Here is a 17,716-nt window from a genome sequence, read left to right as displayed (position 1 = left end):
CTGTGCTGACAGCTCGGAGCCTGGAGCCTGCTTCGGATTCTGTGTCTCCCTCTCTCTCTGCCCCTCTCCTGCTCATGATCTGTCTCTCAAAAATAAACAAATATTGAAAAAGAATTTTAATGCTATAAAATAAGGGTTTCTAGGGCTCAGTTGGTTAAGCATCTGACTTGTGGTTTCGGCTCAGGTCATGATCTCAGTTTGTGAGATTGGGCCCAGCAGTTGGTGAGTTCAAGCCCGCATCAGACTCTGCACTAACAGTGCAAAGACTACTTGAGATTTTTTTTTCCTCTCTCTCTCAAAAAAAAAAAAAACTTTTAAAAAATGCTATAAAATAAACACTAAAATTCATACTGGGAGGTAATGACACCTACAGTTTCTAAATTATTCCAAAAGGTCACTTGAGGATAATACTTTAAACTTTCGAATAATGCATAGAAGAAATGAGAAAAACATTTCTATAAAGCTAACAAACCATGCTTTCTATTTAGTACAATGGCAACCAAGTTTCTAATGACCAAAGACCAAATATTTTAAATCATCTGTTAAGGATTATTTTAACAAAATTGTCATCTATAATTATAATAGTATCACCTGAATCCAGTGGTTTAAATAGTTAGCAAGAAGTTTGTTAAAGTCTCCTTCCCATAATAACTGAAGCCCTATTATTAGCCGCAGAAAACTGCTATTCTGGGTTTTTTTTTTTTTTAAATATTTTTATTTATTTCTAGGAGAGAGAGAGAGAGAGAGACAGCGTGAGCAGGGGAGGGTCAGAGAGAGAGAGAGATACAGACTCTGAAATAGGCTCCAGGCTCTGAGCTGGCAGTCAGCACAGAGCCCGACGCGGGGCTCGAACCCACGAACCGCGAGATCATGACCGAAGCAAAAGTCGGACGCCTAACCGACTAAGCCACCCAGGAGCCCCTCTGGGTTTATTTTTAAGTAATATGATATTGTACCATTCACTGTAACTTGCCCCTCCGTGTTTGTGTGTTAGACGGCCAATTCAACTATGACAAATTGACAATTTTTTTCCAAGGGAAAGTTAGAGCTGGAATAAATTGGTGTGAGAAAACAGGGTAAATGTGAGATGTTCAGTGATTCACTTAACAGCAGTATCTGGAACAAGGCAAGAAAACATAGCTCAAATAGTGAGGTGAACAAGGTAACAAATGCAAAAGGAATCCAAGACATGTCAATGCATTAGGAGTGGAAATAGTTCCATCATAATTCTCAGCGACTCTATCAAACATATATTGGGTTTTGAGTGTCATATGCTGAAAAGATCATTCAAAAGTAGGAATAGGGCAACTAGGATGGTGAATATTTCAGACACTATGACTTATGAAGAAATATCAAAGGAATGATTATACTGGAGCATAAAAAAAAAGAGTTACTTGAAGTGCTACTATATGGAAAAGATGATCATTTCTTCTCCAAAAGGTAATGGAAGAGTAACAGGCCAGCATATAAGAAAGAACTTTCTAAATTTTAGTTGTTAAGAGAAAAGCTCTGTCATATAAAAGTAAGTCTTTATCACTCAATATGGTCACCAGAAATGAACATATTTAGAAAATAGTATAGAAGGGATTCCTGAATTAGGGAAGGATTCTCACATTTGATCAGATGGTGTTCAAGGTTCTTTCCAATTTTGAAAGTCTAAGAATCTAAACAAAAGGAAGAAATATGATTATAATGTATCAAATCTTTGAGTCATACAGAAATAACCAAAGAGGAGAAGGTTTGGGGTATCAAATCTTTGAGTCACACAGAAACTTGGGGAACTTTTGGGACGAATCAAATATGAGCATTAAAAGCAGGCCTCTACTTTACTAAAAACAAATAAAATTTAAGTAAAATTTAAAAGCTAACCAAGAATATGCCAGAATGATTAGCAAAAAAGATTCAATGGTTATTACCACAGTTCTTGAATTAATTCAGTCTAAAGCTTATTTATAGTGTAAGTAGAGAAATTCTTGAAAAACCATATCTGTGGATCATTTTGAATTTCACCTATTGTTTTATTTCAGAGCCATTGGATATATCCCTACTACATTAGCTTATCCACTTTTAACTTTCATTTTCCTCTCCATCTGTATTTCCTACTGGGTGGTGATAGCAGTGTATCCTTTGGTAATTGACATCTTTAAACCTCAGGTCCACTCTATTATTTAAGAACCAAGAGTTTGTGTCCAGTGTTTTCCATCCTGAGAAGACAAGAAACATACTAAGGGTTTTTTATTTTTCTGTTTTTTTTTCTTTTTTTCTTTTTTTGCTAAGCTCTAAAAAAAGGTGTTCCTACTGATTGCATTTCCTTTCAGATAGGTCATATGGTAGATTTTGTTTTATTTTGTCTTCACATATGGTATTTCTTGGCAATACCCTAAGAAAAATTTTTTTTAAATTTTATTGTTTAGGGGCCACTCAGTGCAGCTAACCCATCTTATATTATTCTGGGCCTGAAAAATGTATGAATTATTAAAAGATTATAAATTTGTGAAGTTACTCTCTCAGTGGACTTCTGAGTGATTTGCATTATTTTCCTGTCCACCTATTTTCAATCTACCAGCAAGTAGTTTTTCCTTAATAGGCGAACTCAGTTACTTGGCTACATCAGGGGTACCTATATACAAAGTCATAACCCCAGAAGGGCAATGTAAACATGAAAATACAACCTGTGACCCAGAGGTAAGTAAAAGAAATTAACTCTCTTTTACTTACTTCAATACAGAAATCTACATTTCACCTAGCAGGTGTAAAAATCATTCTGAAATAGAGACATTATTGGGAATCATTGTTAAGAAGGAAAAGGGTGGGTCACATGTTAGGAAAATGGCAGGCAGAAATAGAGACAAAGCACTGTTCTTTCCTGAGCTCGTCTGTTCTGTCACATACCCAAGAAGCAGCTCTGGTCAACAGCAACAGTAATAAATGTGAAATTTTAGTGGGTGCAGAGTAGAGAACATATCATGGAAAATGATATAATTCCAGAGCTCATTAAAGAATAATATAAAGTGATGGGATAGAAAGTAGGGGTAACACCAGAAGCTAATGGGGGAATAGTAGGAAATGCAGTTGGGGGCTACGTAAGAGGAGAAAGCAGGGAAGACGTTATCTTGGAATGGCAATTAATATGATATTATCTGTATTTTTTTTTTTCTGAGTGCAGATTTTTAATACAACTGAAATTGCCAAAGCTTGCCCTGGGGCTCAGTGTAACTTTGCTTTCTATGGTGGAAAGAGCCTGTACCATCAGTACATCCCTACCTTCCAGATATTCAATCTATTTGTCTTTCTCTGGCTTATAAACTTTGTCATTGCACTGGGTCAGTGTGCCCTTGCTGGTGCCTTTGCTTCTTATTACTGGGCCTTCAAAAAACCTGATGATATCCCACCATATCCACTTTTTACTGCATTTGGACGAGCCATACGGTAAGTTTCACATTAAGCCCTACATATAACGTCTCAGTTGTGTTTAGTGTGCTTGTAATTCAGTCATATGCTTATATAATTCAAGTGGCAAGGTAAAAATGAGGTCAAAGATGTGACTTAAAATTCATGGAGGTCCACTAGCTTTTTCTGGTTTAAAAACTTTTTTTAATGTTTTATTTATTTCTGAGAGAGAGAGAGAGAGAGAGAGAAAGACAGACAGCCAACGTGAGCAAGGGAGGGTCAGAGAGAGAGATATACAGAATTTGAAATAGGCTCCAGACTCTGAGCTAGCTGTCAGCACAGAGCCCGATGCAGGGCTTGAACCCATGAACTGCAAGATCATGACCGGAGCTGAGGCCGGATGCTTAACCGACTGAGCCACCCAGGCACCCCTAGCGTTGTCTGGTTTTATAGCCACAGTTTTATAATCCCAACCCACGCCATAGGTTTCTGGTAGAGCACCTGGCTGGTTCAGTTGGTGGAGCATGTGACTCTTGATCTTGGGGTTGTGAATTCGAGCCCCACATAGGGTGTAGAGATTACTTAAAACCTTAAAAAAAAAAAAAGTCATAGGTTGCTGGAGAGAAATGGTAGGGAAGGCATCAAATTAAAAATGACGAATTAACTTGGCTCTGTCTCTCCACTGCCTCACCAAAACATTCTATTTGGTTATAATGTGCTATTGGTATTCCTTTTGTAGATGAAGGGCAAAATAAATGTTTACCATTTAAAATCCTCTGTGAAGACCTTTGTCAGTATGAATAAGTGTAAGAAGTTCCTTCCTAGCAATCTGCCTGCAGATCCTTTTTACCTGTTAAAATTTTTAGCATCCTTTTAGTTAATAGTAAAGCTATTTTAACTTTCATTATCATTTTACCTTTACCCAGATATCACACAGGATCCCTAGCATTTGGATCTTTAATTCTTGCATCAATTCAAATATTTAGAATATTGCTAGAATACTTGGACCGCCGTCTTAAACGTAAGACTCCAAAATTCATGTTTTCTCAGATTTCCTGACTTTTGTGAAGAGAATGGATTGGGACAGGGAGTTGGGGGGAATATGATGACTACAGGGTGGACTAGGGTAATTAGAATGGAGGTGGTCAGGCTGGGGATATGTTTGGAAGGAAAAGCCAGTGTGACTTGCTGAGAGGATACGGAGTAGTAGGGGATGAGCAGAGAAGCAGTGGTGAAGCAAAGAGGAAACGTCTGTATGATGCTATTTTCTAAGACGTAGAAACCAGGAGAAGCAAATTTCAAGGAAGTGATGGAAAAACGTGTTTTGGCATGTTTTATCTGGTATGGTGGAGCTGTCAGGCAGTTTCAAATCTGGAGCTCAGGACAACTCAGGTTTAAAATATAAATGTAGGTGTCATTAGCATAAGCCTTTACACAGCACATAGTTTACAAACAAACTCTACTTTGAATGTACTTTAAAATATTTTATTAATTGCCAAAACAATCTTCAAACAGAACAACAAAGTTGAACACTCCCAGTTACTTCATTTCAAAACTTAATAGAAAGCTACAGTAATTGGGACGTCTGGGTGGCTCAGTGGGTTAAACATTCGACTTCGGCCCAGGTCATGATATTGCGGAGGTTCACAAGTTTGAGCTCCACATCGGGCTCTGTGCTGAGAGCTCAAGGGCCTGGAGCCTGCTTCAGCTTCTGCATTTTTCTCTCTCTCTCTGCCCCTCCGCTGCTTGCTCTCTCTCAAAAATAAACATTAAAAAATGAAAAAAAAAAAGCTACAATAATGAAAACAGTGTGGTACTGGCATAAGTACAGACACATAGACATGGAATAGAGTAGAGAACCCCAAAATTAACCCTCACATATAAGGCTATTCAATAGGGAAAGAACCATTTTTTTCAACTAACATTTCTAGAAAAATTGGGTATCTACATGCAAAAGAACTAAGTTGGACACTTATCCTATACCATATACAAAAATTAATTCAAAATGGATCAAAGGCTTAAAAACAAAAGCTAAAATAAAATTAAAACTCTATAAGAAAGCATAGGAGGAAATCTTTGTGGACGTTGGATTTGATGAAGATTTCTTAGATGTGACACCAAAAGCACAGGCAACAAAAGAAAATGATTAGTTCTATTTTACATACACATACAAAAAGTTTGTGCATCAAAAGAAATTACTAAGAGAATGAAAAGACAAACCCAGAATAATATTCAGAATATATAAAGAGCTTCTACAACTCAACAATAAGCAATCCAATTCAACATGAGGATTTTTTTAATTATGTAAATTTTTTCAGCTTTATTGAGGTATAAGTGGCAAAGTTGTAATATATTTAAAGTATATAACACGTGATTTGATATACACACACATTGTGAAAGGAATCCCACATTCAAGGTAATAAACATGTCCATTAACTTATATATTTATCTTTTTTTCTCCTTCCTTCCTTCCATTTCTTTGTTCCTTCCATTTCTCTTTTCTTTCTTTTTTTTCTTTTTCTTCCTCTCCCCCCCCTTTGATGAGAATGCTTAAGTTCTACTCTCTCAGCAAATTTAAATTGTACAATGTAGTATTATCAGCTATATTCACCATGTTGTACATTGGATCCTAAGACCTTTTTCAACTTATAACTTAAAATATTTGTACCTTTTTACCAGCTCTCCCTATTTTTCCCATTCCCCACCCTGTGGTGACCCCCCATTCCACTCTCTTTCTATGAGTTCAGTATTTTTAAAAATTCTAATATAAGTGGTATCATGTGTATTTGTCTTCTATTTGGCTTAGTTCCCTTATCATGCCCTTCAAGTTCATCTTTGTGGTTGCAAAAGCAGGATTTCCTTTTTAAAAGGTAAATAATGTTCCTTGTGTGTTTATACCACATTGTTTTTATCCATTGATCCATTAAATGACATGTTGTTTCCATACACTGATAATGTAAATGAGGCTGCAGTGAACACAGGAGTACAAATATCTCTTTGAGATAGTGACTTCATGTTCTTTGAATATATACACAGAAGTAGAATTGATGGATCGTATGATAGCTCCATTTTTAATTCCTTGAGGAACTTCCATACTGTTTTCCATAGTGGATGCACCAAATTAAATTCCCACCAACAGTATACAAGAGTTCTCTTTTCTCCACATCCACGCCTCCACATCCTTATCTTTGTCTTTTGGATAGACATCCTATCTTCTATCTCATTGTCGTTTTGATTTACATTTCTCTAATAAGTAGTAATGTCAAGCACTCTTTCATATACCTATTGGCTATCTGTATGTCTTTTTTGGGAAACTGTTTGGGTCCTTTGCCCATTAAAAAAAATATATTTAGTTTTGGGAGTGCAAGTGGGGATGGGGCAGAGAGAGCGGGTCAGAGGATCCAAAGCAGGCCCTGCACTGACAGGCTGACAGCAGTGAGCCTGATGTAGGCCTCGAACTCACCAACGAGATTATGACCTGAGCTGAACTGGATGCTCAACCAACTGAGCCACCCAGGTGCCCTCCTATTTTTTTTTTTTAAACTGGGTTATTGTTTGTTTGTTTTGTTTTGTTATTAAGTTTGGACATTAACTCATTATCACATAGATGGTTTGTGAATATTTTCTCCCATCCCATAGGTTGCCTTTTCATATTGTTGATTGTTTCCTATGTTGTGCAGAAGCTTTTAAGTTTGATGTAGTCCCACTTGTTTATTTTTGCTTTTGTTGTCTTTGCTCTTGGCATCAAATCCAGTCCTTGCCAAGACCAATGTCAAAGAGCTTACCCCTGTGATTTCTTCTAGGAGTTTTATGGTTTCAGGTCTCCATTCAAATCTTTCATCCATTTTGAATTGTTGTGTGTGTTGTAAGATAAGGGTCCAATTTTACTCTTTTGCATGCTGACATTCAGTTTTCCCAAAACAATTGAATTATGAGACTAACCTTTCTCCATTGTATATTCTTGACTCCCTTTTTAAAAATAATTGACCATATATACATAGGTGTATTTCTGGGCTCTCCATTTATTCTGTTCATTCATTTGTGTGTCTATTTCTTTCCCAGTGCTACATGCTATTTTGATTACCATTGCTTTGTAATATAGTTTGAAATCAGGACGTATAATGCCTTCATCTTTGGTGTTCTTTCTCAATTGGCTATTCGATCTTTGGTGGTTCCAAATAAATTTTAGGATTGTTTTTTCCATTTCTGTGAAAAATGCCATTGGGATTTGATAGGCATTACATTGATTTTTGTAGATTGCTTTGCATATTATGTACATTTAATACTACTTTTTCCAACCCATGAACATAGAATATTTTTCATTTATTTGTATTTTTATTTCATCAATGGCTTACAGTTTTCAATGCACAAGTAATTCCCCACATTGGTTAATTTTGTTTCTAGGTATTTTCTTGGTTTTGATGCAGTTTTAAATGGGATCATTTTCTTAATTTCTCTTTCCAATAATTGGTTGTTAGTATATAAAAATGCAAGTGAGTTTTGAATATTGGTTTTGTTTCCTATAACTTCATTGAATTCATTTGTTCTAATAGTATTTGTTAGGGATTTCATAAATAATACTGTGTGATCTGCAAAGACAATTTTACTTCACCGTTTCCAATTTCAATGACTTTTACTTGTTTTATTGCCTAATTGGTCTGACTAGGACTTCCATAACTATGTTGAATAAAAATGGCAAGAATGGACATCCTTGTTATGTTCCTGATTTTAGAGAAAAAGCTTTCAGCTTTTTACTGTTGAGTATGATACTAGCTGTAGGCTTGTCATATATGGTTTTTATTATGTTGAGGCCTTATATAATCAGTTTATTGTGAGTTTTATCATGAAAGAAGTTTGAATTTTGTCAAGTTAATTTTCTGCATCTACTGAGATGATCATGATTTTTATCCTTCATTTTGTTACTGTGGTACATCACATTTATTGATTTGCATCAATAAATCCTGAACCATCCTTATATCCCTTGAATAAAGCCACTTGATCTTGGTGTTTTATCATTTTAATATACTGCTAAATTCAGTTTGCTAATATTTTGTTGAGGATTTTTGCATTTATGTTCATTAGGGATATCGGCCTGTAATTTTCTCTTTGTGTAGTGTCCTTGTCTTGCTTTGGTTATCATGGTGATGCTGTCCTTATAAAATGAATTGGGAAATGTTTCTCCACCTCTGTTTCTTGGAAGAGTTTGAGAAGGACTGATATTAATTCTTCTTTAAATGTTAGTGGAATTCACCAGTAAAGCCATCTGGGTGTGGCCTTTTGTTTGTTGGGGAAGTTTTTGATCATTGATTCAAAATCCTTAATAGTAATTGGTCCTTGCAGATTTTCTATTTCATCATAATTCAGTCTTGGTGGGTTGTATGTCTCTAGGAATTTTTCCTTTTTTTCTATGTTATCTAATTTGTGTACAGTTGTTCATAGCAATGTCTTAGGATCCTTTGCAATTCTGTGGTATCAGTTGCAAAGTCTCCTCTTTCATTTCTGCATTTATTTCTTTATTCCTTAATTTAGCTAAAGAGTTGCCAATTTTGTTTCTTTTCAAAAAACCAACTGTTGGTTCCACTGATCTTTCCTGTGGTCCTCTTAATCTCTATTTCATTCACTTCCACTCTGACATTTGCCATATCTTTTCTTCTACTAGTTTTGTATTTAGTTTGTTCTTCTTTTTCTATTCCCTTAGCATGTAAAGTTAGATTGTTTGAGATCTTTTGTTTTTCTTAATGTAGGTGTTCATTTCTATGAACTTCCTTCTTAGAACTATTTTGCTACATTCCATACATTGGTATGTTGTGTTTGCAGTTTTGTCTTGAGATACTGTTTGATTTCCCTTTTGATTTCCTCTTTGGCTCATTGGTTGTCCAGTAGCATGTTGTTTAATCACACAATGTGAATTTTCCAGTTTTTTTTTCCTATAACTGATTTCTAGTTTCATACCATTATGGTTGGACAAGATGCTTGATATGATTTCAGTCTTCTTACATTTATTAAGATCCATTTTGTGATCTAGCATATGATGTATCCTGGATTATGTTCCATATGCACTTGAGAAGAATGTGTATTATACTGTGTTTGGATGGAATGTCCTCTAAAATGTCTTATCTGTCAGGTCTGATGTGTAGTTTAAATCCAGTACTTCCTTTTTGATCTTCTATCTGGATGATCTATTGTTGAAAGTGGGGTATTGAAATCTACTATTATATTTCTCACTTCATATCTGTTTGTATTTCCTTTATTTTTTTAAAAAATTTTATTTATTTCTAGGAGAGAGAGAGAGAGACAGTGTGAGCAGGGGAGGGTCAGAGAGAGGGAGTGACAGACTCTGAAATAGGCTCCAGGTTCTGAGCTGGCAGTCAGCACAGAGCCCGACGCGGGGCTCGAACCCACGAACCGCGAGATCATGACCTAAGCGAAAGTCGGACGCTTAACCGACTAAGTCACCCAGGCGCCCCTGTATTTCCTTTATATAGGTACTCCAATGTTGGGTGCATAAATATTTTTATATTCTTTTGATGAACACATTCCCTTAATCACTGCATAATGGTCTTCGTGTTAATAGTTTTTGGCTTAAAGTCTATTTTGTTTGATATAAGTAAAGCTATTCCCACTTTAGTTTGGTTTCAATTTACACGAAAAATACTTTTCTAATCCTTCACTTTCATTCTATCTGTGTCTTTAAAGGTGAACTGAAACTCTTGTAGGTAGGTTATATTTGAGGTTTTTCTTTTCTAATCCATTCACTCTTTTGATTGGAGGACTTAGTTCATTTACATTATTGATACTCATGGACTTAGTATTACCATTTTGCTCATTATTTTCTGGCTGTATATTTTTGCATAAAATATATCAATGCATTTTAAGCTGATTACAACTTAGTTTTGAATATGTGCAAACACTCTACATTTTTACACTTTCCCCACGTTTTATGCTACAGTGTTTTTGGTGATACAATTTATATCTTTTTATATTTTGTGTTGTAGTTATCTTTAATATTTTGTATTTTAATCTTTATATTAGAGTTATGATTTATCCGCCACCATTACAATTTTAGAGTGTTCTGAATTTAACTATTTATTTACCTTTTACCAGTGAGTTTTATACTTTCACATATTTTCAGCTATTAATTGGCATCCTTTTGTTTCAGCCTATAGGACTCCATTTTACATTTCTTGTAAGGCTGGTCTAATGGTTATGTAACCTTTCAGTTTTTGTCAGGAAAACTTTATCTGTCCTTCAATTTTGAAGGACAATTTTGTCACATTGACTTTCTTCCTTGGCAGTTTTTTTTTCTTTCATCACTTTGAAGATATCATTCCATTTTTTTTCTGGCCTACAAGGTTTCTGCTGAAAAATCTACTGATAGTCTTATGGAAGGGATAAAAGTCACTTTTCCACCACTGCTTAAAACTACCTTTCAACTTTTGAAAATTTAATTTTATGTGTTTCAGTGTAGGCCTCTTTAGATTCATCTTTTTTGGCATTCTATAGGCTTTCCGGATCTGGATGTCTGTTTTTCCAGATTAGGGAAGTTTTCCACCATTATTTCTTTGAATAAACTTTCTGCCCCTTTCTCTCTCTCTTCTTCTGGGACTTCCATATTGGTCTACTTGATGGTGTCCAACAAATCCATCACTCTATCCATTCTTTTTCCTTTTTGCTTCTCTAATTGGATGAATTCAACTGCCCAGCCACAATGAGTGCTAGCCTATGTGCTTGTACAGAGCTACCGATTTGTGCTGCATAGTGCTATGGGATTTGTGGTTATTAAACCCCACTAGCTTTCAGAGCTAAGTTTTGGCGGCCTGTCTTTTGGGTGGGAGCCTTAAGAGTTGGAATCCTATGTATTCTGTCCAAACCTTTTACTCCTCAGGAAGAGGCTGAGAGTTGGGGGGTATCTTCTTTATAGTACAGTTCTGTGCCAGAAATGGGGTTTACAGGAAGTTGGTCTCAGCCTTTTCTACCCATTTCGGTATGATTATTTTCTTAGTTGCCTGATGGGGTAGGAGTCATTCAGTTAGTCTCTGTTTTTTTTCTCAGAAGACATTGTTCCACATGTAGCTGTCACCTACATGTCACCTATGTCACCAATGTTCCTATGTCACCATCGTTGTCTCTTCTACAAAGAAGTTTTACATACATTGCTCCAAAGAAGATATACAAATCATGAATAAGCACATGGAAAGATGCTCAATATTATTCATTAGGGAAATGCAAATCAAAACTGTTATGAGGTACCACTTCACATCCATTAGAATGGCTATTTTTAAAAATGACAAATAACTAATACTTGCAGGATGAAGATAAACTGGGAACCTTAGTATATTGCTGATAGGAACGTAAAATGGTATGGCCATTGTGGAGAACATTATGGTGATTCTTCAGAAAGCTAAAAATAGAATTGCCATATGATCCAGCAACTGCACGTCTACAGATAAAAAAATTGAAAACAGGGATTGAAACAGATACTTGCACATAAGTTTCAAAGTAGCCAAAAGGTAGAAACAACCCAAATTTCCAATAACAAATAAAAGGATAAACGAAATGTGATATATACATGCAATGGAAAGTTGTTCACCTCTATAAAGGAATGAAATGATGAATCCTGAAAACTTTAAGTGAAATCAATGAGACACAAAAGGGTAAATACTGTATCATTCCACTTGTATGAGGTATCTAGAAAAGGCAAATTCATACAAAATACAATAGAGGTTACTTACCGGGGGCTAGGAGAAGGGGAGAATGAGGTTACTGTTTAATAAGTACAGACTTCTATATGAGATGAAAAGTTCTGAAAATGGATAGCGATAATGGTGGTACAACACTGTGAATACATTTAATGGACTGAATTGAACTGTACAGTATTGTACACAATTGAATTAATATACTTAAAACGGTTAAAATGGTAACTTTAATGTATATTTTACCATAATTTAAAAAAAATTTAAAAGCCTGTTTTTAAAGTTTTTGGTTTTGATTCATGGAACTTAGTTACAAATCATTAATCAATTTGAATATCATTTTCATAGAGGCCCAGAACAACCTTTCTAAATTTCTACAATGCTGCCTGAAATGCTGTTTCTGGTGTTTGGAAACAGCAGTAAGGTTTTTGAACAGAAATGCCTACATTATGGTAAGTAAATTATTTCTTATTTACTAAGTTTCTTTTTTGCAAACCCAAACCCCATGTCTACATTTCCCATCTCTAACACTTTTTACATCACTCAATTGAATTTATCACCATGATGATATAAGCATTTGTGAATCCAATGCATGATTCAGGACTATGCTTTCCTAGTTGAGTAGTATCTTGACTGTACTTCATTATTAGTGTTAATATCTTTTTAAAGAAGGAGAATATTTACCTCAGAAATTTTAATATGTGCTAGACTGAAGATTTTGTGTGTCTTTGACATAGTTTAGGGGTAGGAAAGCTTACTCTATGTCTCACTCTGAGGAAAATAAAATATCTTCCTAGGATTCACATACAGAATGGTCTTTTTTAAAAAATTTATTTAACAAATCTTATGTTGAAATGCGTGGGCATTGACCAGACCTAACTGAATGTGTTACTTATTTCCTATGGGAATATGGAGGCTACTGAAGAGATTTTTTAAAATAGGGGCTCCAAAAATATAATTCTTCTAAAATTTAGCAACTACAACCTTATGATATTTGTTTATTATTACCATGATACAGAGTCTGCAGGAGTGATTCAAATAGTCATGAAGATTCAAATTGTCATTAGTTTACCTCCAGTGAAAATACTGTTCAATCTTTTAGTGAGTAAATAAAATGTATCAAAAGGCATTGGTTTCCTGAGAGTAATTATTCATGTGAATGCTGCAACACTTAACCCATTTACAACAAACCCTAGGTAAAACACTTCGAAGATAGAAGCCATGTCCTGAGATTTGAGAAAAAGGTGGCCTCTGTTTGGTGTGGTCTAATTCCCATGGAGTTACAAGCATATAGCATTGGAAGCGCACCTTATTGTCAATGCCCCTGACAGCTGTGCAGAATTGAAGACACATAGTTCCCAGGTCTCTCACATACCCAAATGCTGGAAAGAGGAATGAGAGTAGCTGTTTGTTTGGGTGACAAGAGAATGAATTCATTTTCCTGTCATTGAGTTGTCTGTTGGTCTTGTTAGGGTATGTTACTGACTCTAGAATAATATCAACTGTTTTCCTCAGATTGCAATATATGGCAAAAACTTCTGCAGATCAGCAAGAGAGGCTTTCAATCTGCTGATGAGAAATGTTTTAAAGTAAGTAAGTAATCGGGTTGAGTTTGCAAAAGACAGTTTGGTGAACCTTGAGCATCACATACTTCACATGTTATTTAAAGTGATGGTGGTCTTATTAGACATGAGTATTATCTTTCAATATGACAGATTTCAATCTTCTATCTAATACTGTTTCTTTTTATATCTTAGAATTGTTGCTTCCCTCATTCATCTACATCTTTATACCCACTGGCATTTTATATACATTTTTATTATCCCCACTACTCAAGGAATTCTCCATACAAACATGTCTTTGGCAATTTCCCCATTCCAAAATTGACAGAGTCTGAGTGAGCAAAACCTGGGAAGATACAAAACATCCTCAGGAGTCAGGGTGTCTTAGGCTTCAAAACAGACAGGCTGATTATCAATAGTGCCTGACAACACCCTCTTCCATTTACTTCATCAAAATCAGGTTAGAACTTCATCCCCAGGGCTTGTCTTCATTCCTTTCATTGAACAAATTCCAAATAGAATTTCCAGCAAAGACGTATCAAAATGAGTTCATTAATTATTTACTTTAATTACAAATGTAATTTAAACACAAAATTATACTTTCTTTTTTCTGATTCCTAGAGTTGCAGTTATGGATAACGTTACAGATTTTGTACTAATCCTGGGGAAAATTCTAGTTGCTGGATGTATAGGTAAGTAATAATAATAAACATGGTAAGTTTAGAAGGTACTTGAAGAAACTCCTTTACTACAAAAAACTATTCCTTTTTAAGTACATAATATACATGTTCTGCCTTTCCAACGTAGGTGTGCTGGGCTTCTTACTCTTCACACAGAGACTGCCAATGATTATAGAAGGACCAACATCTTTAAATTACTACTGGGTACCTTTGCTGGTAAGAGCTAGGATCTTTCTTCTGGCTTCTATAACAACAATATCATAGATTGGGTGGCTTAAATAAGAATTTATTCCTCACAGTTCTGAAGGCTGAGAAGTCCAAGATCAAGGTGCCCACAGATTCAGTTCCTGGTTTGCAAAGGGGCACCATCATCTCTCCTGTCACCTCTTACAAGGGCACTAATCCCATTGATGAGGGCTACACCCTCATAACCTAATTATCTCCCCCAAATGTCATCTCCAGATAAGATCGCATTGGGGATTAGGTTTCAACATATGCATTTTGAGAGGACACAATTCATTCATAGCAACTGGGTAATATTGACTCTGGTCAATGGCAATTGAAAAAACAAAAAGGAAGAAGAAAAATAATGATAGGTAACATTATTGGTCTTACTTTGTGCCAAGCCTTCTTCTGCTTTAGATTGGATTCCTTAGAAACAACAACTGAGACAGAGGATTGCATGTGGAAGGTTTATTAAGAAGTGCTCTCCTGAGACATCCTTGAAACAAGGAAGTAAGGAGGCAGGCATGGACAGTGGAAAAAGCTGACTGATGCTGCACTTACAGCTTAACCCTCAGACATAATTACAGGAAGTTCTGACAAAAGAATTTGTATGCTGCATCAAGCAGCTAATGGCCAGGGATCTCCCTCTAGATGGGGCTAATAAGCTTGGGTGAAGCAGTCCCTGCCTTGAGGGCAGTTCCCTATGAGGGAACCTGCTCAGTCATCAGCAGCCTCCATTCCCAACTGGGGGATAGATGCAGCAGCTGGAGATGACCTGAGGGGAGCCCTGGAGTATCTATAACAATTAACTGACTCATTCCATATGTCATAAATATTATTGCTACTCACATTCTCCCCTTGCTCACCAATAACTTTTTATGGGAGGCAGGAGGCACAATAAGGTTAAGTGACTTAGTGAGAGCCTGGCATGCAATTCAAACCTAGGCAGTATGTGCTCTTAATTGTTGTGCTTTACTGTTTTAAACAAACAAACAAAACCCCTGCGTTATTTTTGGTAGGGATTGGGAATAGTGGTAAGACAACTGGCAGGTAATCTAATTCATTAAAATCCCGGTACAAAGCACCCAAAAACATTACTACTGGATTTTTTTGGTCTCTATATTGAAATGTTTTCTAACAATATAGGGTACTTCAAAGTTTCTCATCGTGACTTTCCTTTAAAGCTGCATTATTGTTCTTCTGGATTAGTTAATGACATCTTCATTTTGTTCTTTACTCATTTACAGACAGTCATTATTGGATCTTACCTAGTTGCCCATGGGTTCTTCAGCGTCTATGCAATGTGTGTTGATACAATTTTCATCTGCTTCTGTAAGTTTTCAGTATATGTGTTTTCTCCCTTTGGAGAGTAACTGAAAGATAAGAAGGTTAAGACCCATGTCCTTAGCTTGTGGATTTGCTGTGATCTGGCTGCAACTATCAAATAGTGTTTATTCAGAAAGAGATATTGTTTAGTAGAGGCTCTTTAAACTTGAACAGCTGAGAGAATGGAGTTTGCAAAGCACAGTAGGGTCAGCCACTGAAATGAACCTCAGGCTCCAGGGCATGGTGTTAGTATTTTAAAATTAAGTATTTTAAAATTTATTATAATGAATGGATTCTGTGGTGCTTTATTTATTTATTTTTTACTTATTTATTTCTAGGAGAGAGAGAGAGAGAGACAGTGTGAGCAGGGGAGGGTCAGAGAGAGAGGGAGTCACAGACTGAAACAGGCTCCAGGCTCTGAGCTGGCAGTCAGCACAGAGCCTGACGTGGGGCCCGAACCCACGAACCGCGAGATCATGACCTAAGCGAAAGTCGGACACTCAACCGACTAAGCCACCCAGGCGCCCCTCTGTGGTGCTTTATTAACAGGACTGAGAACATGACTGGGCCTTGAGACTGGACCTTAGGAACTCTTTGAAGAGAGCCTTTATAGATTCTGATAGAGCCAACCTGGCAACAGTTTTCAAAGACACATAGGGCCAATTCATTCTAGACAAATAGAATCCATAGAGGAGAATGTCTAGGAAACAGATCAGTTCTGATGCTTAGAGTTAAAATACTTCCTAAGAGCTTTCATCACTGACTTCTTTGCTGTGCTTCTAGGTGGCATGTATAACTCAGAATGGATAGAGTTTCTGTCAGTATCTCCTTTTAAAGGCCCTGGAGAACCTAGCACCTTAGGAGCTTGATCTGGCCTTCACCTTCAGACCAGAGAAAGTAGGCTCAGCAGATGAAAGAACAAATTGTGAGCCCTACAGCTGTACCTTTTGAGAGATTATTTCTCTGGCAGATTGCTCTTAAGAAAAGCAGAGAAAACATTCTGTGAACAGGGCATTACTCAGTGATCCACTTGTTTAAAACTGACAGTTTATTTATTTTTTCTTTTTTGGCATAACTTATAGCATCAACTTTGCACCGGGGTCAAGAGAGGAAATAATAATTATAGGGAGATATATTCAAGGAAAGACCTAGACAGTGGTTTGACTTTTATTCCTTAACAATTAAAAATTATTTTCAATAACTAGACCAAAAAATTAGGAGAACTTTGTGTACTAGTTAGCTCTTTCTCTGGCTATAAATGGAACTGGAATGTTTAATCTTCTTTCTAGTGCCACTGTCAGTGATTTATTAGGAGGAGCCATATACAAAATGCCATATGAACAAACTTCAGCTCAGGCTTGAGATGGAAGGAGGAACACAGAAATGCAGTCGTGCCTGAGACAGAGGTCTCAAATGTTCAAAGATCTCTTTTTCATCTCAGACACTAATCATAGCAATAGTGGGACATCCCTCTGCGATCTTCCCCATTTTTGTCACTGAAGATGTTTCTCAAAATTTATTTCAGGAAATGTATAGAGGCTATTTTGCTTCCAATCTTTGGAAAAATCTTGTAGATTTTAAATTTGAGCAGTAAGAAATGTTTTCTACCCATACATATTGATAATTGCCAACTTCTTAAAATCCAGGTGTATTTTCAGCTTTGTTCAATACATCATGTGTTGTACACGAATAGTTTCCTTCCAGAGACTCTTGTCTTTGAGAATAAAGAACAAGGGAAACCAAATAATTTTTCTCCTTCCTCTCCAACTGTTACTATGGGCAACATCTTCCTTGTAAGCCAAATTCTGATTGTGTGGAACTGTACTTTTATATACAATAT

General features: G+C 36.2%; 1 protein-coding gene across 4 annotated transcripts in view; it reads left to right on the top strand.

Annotated features, from left to right (window-relative positions):
• SLC44A5 (solute carrier family 44 member 5) overlaps positions 1–17,716 on the top strand; it is a 405,392-nt gene that overhangs the window by 381,874 nt on the left and 5,802 nt on the right. For 3 of the 4 annotated variants that reach the window (XM_077778996.1, XM_077778997.1, XM_077778999.1), the window contains exons 16-24: positions 2,028–2,120; positions 2,598–2,685; positions 3,167–3,429; positions 4,317–4,411; positions 12,432–12,535; positions 13,599–13,672; positions 14,267–14,337; positions 14,453–14,541; positions 15,798–15,882. In XM_077778996.1, the coding sequence (XP_077635122.1) occupies positions 2,028–2,120; positions 2,598–2,685; positions 3,167–3,429; positions 4,317–4,411; positions 12,432–12,535; positions 13,599–13,672; positions 14,267–14,337; positions 14,453–14,541; positions 15,798–15,882 (962 nt within the window). Of the gene's footprint in view, positions 1–2,027; positions 2,121–2,597; positions 2,686–3,166; positions 3,430–4,316; positions 4,412–12,431; positions 12,536–13,101; positions 13,155–13,598; positions 13,673–14,266; positions 14,338–14,452; positions 14,542–15,797; positions 15,883–17,716 lie in introns of those variants that run through there. The other variant, XM_077778998.1, reaches the window with a different exon arrangement.

This window comes from Crocuta crocuta, unplaced genomic scaffold (assembly GCF_008692635.1).
Source record: "Crocuta crocuta isolate KB4526 unplaced genomic scaffold, BGI_CrCroc_1.0 scaffold58, whole genome shotgun sequence".
NCBI classification, from domain to species: Eukaryota; Metazoa; Chordata; class Mammalia; order Carnivora; family Hyaenidae; genus Crocuta; species Crocuta crocuta.
The sequence above is the reverse complement of the archived record's forward strand: the minus strand, read 5'-3'. Positions and strand labels throughout refer to the sequence as shown.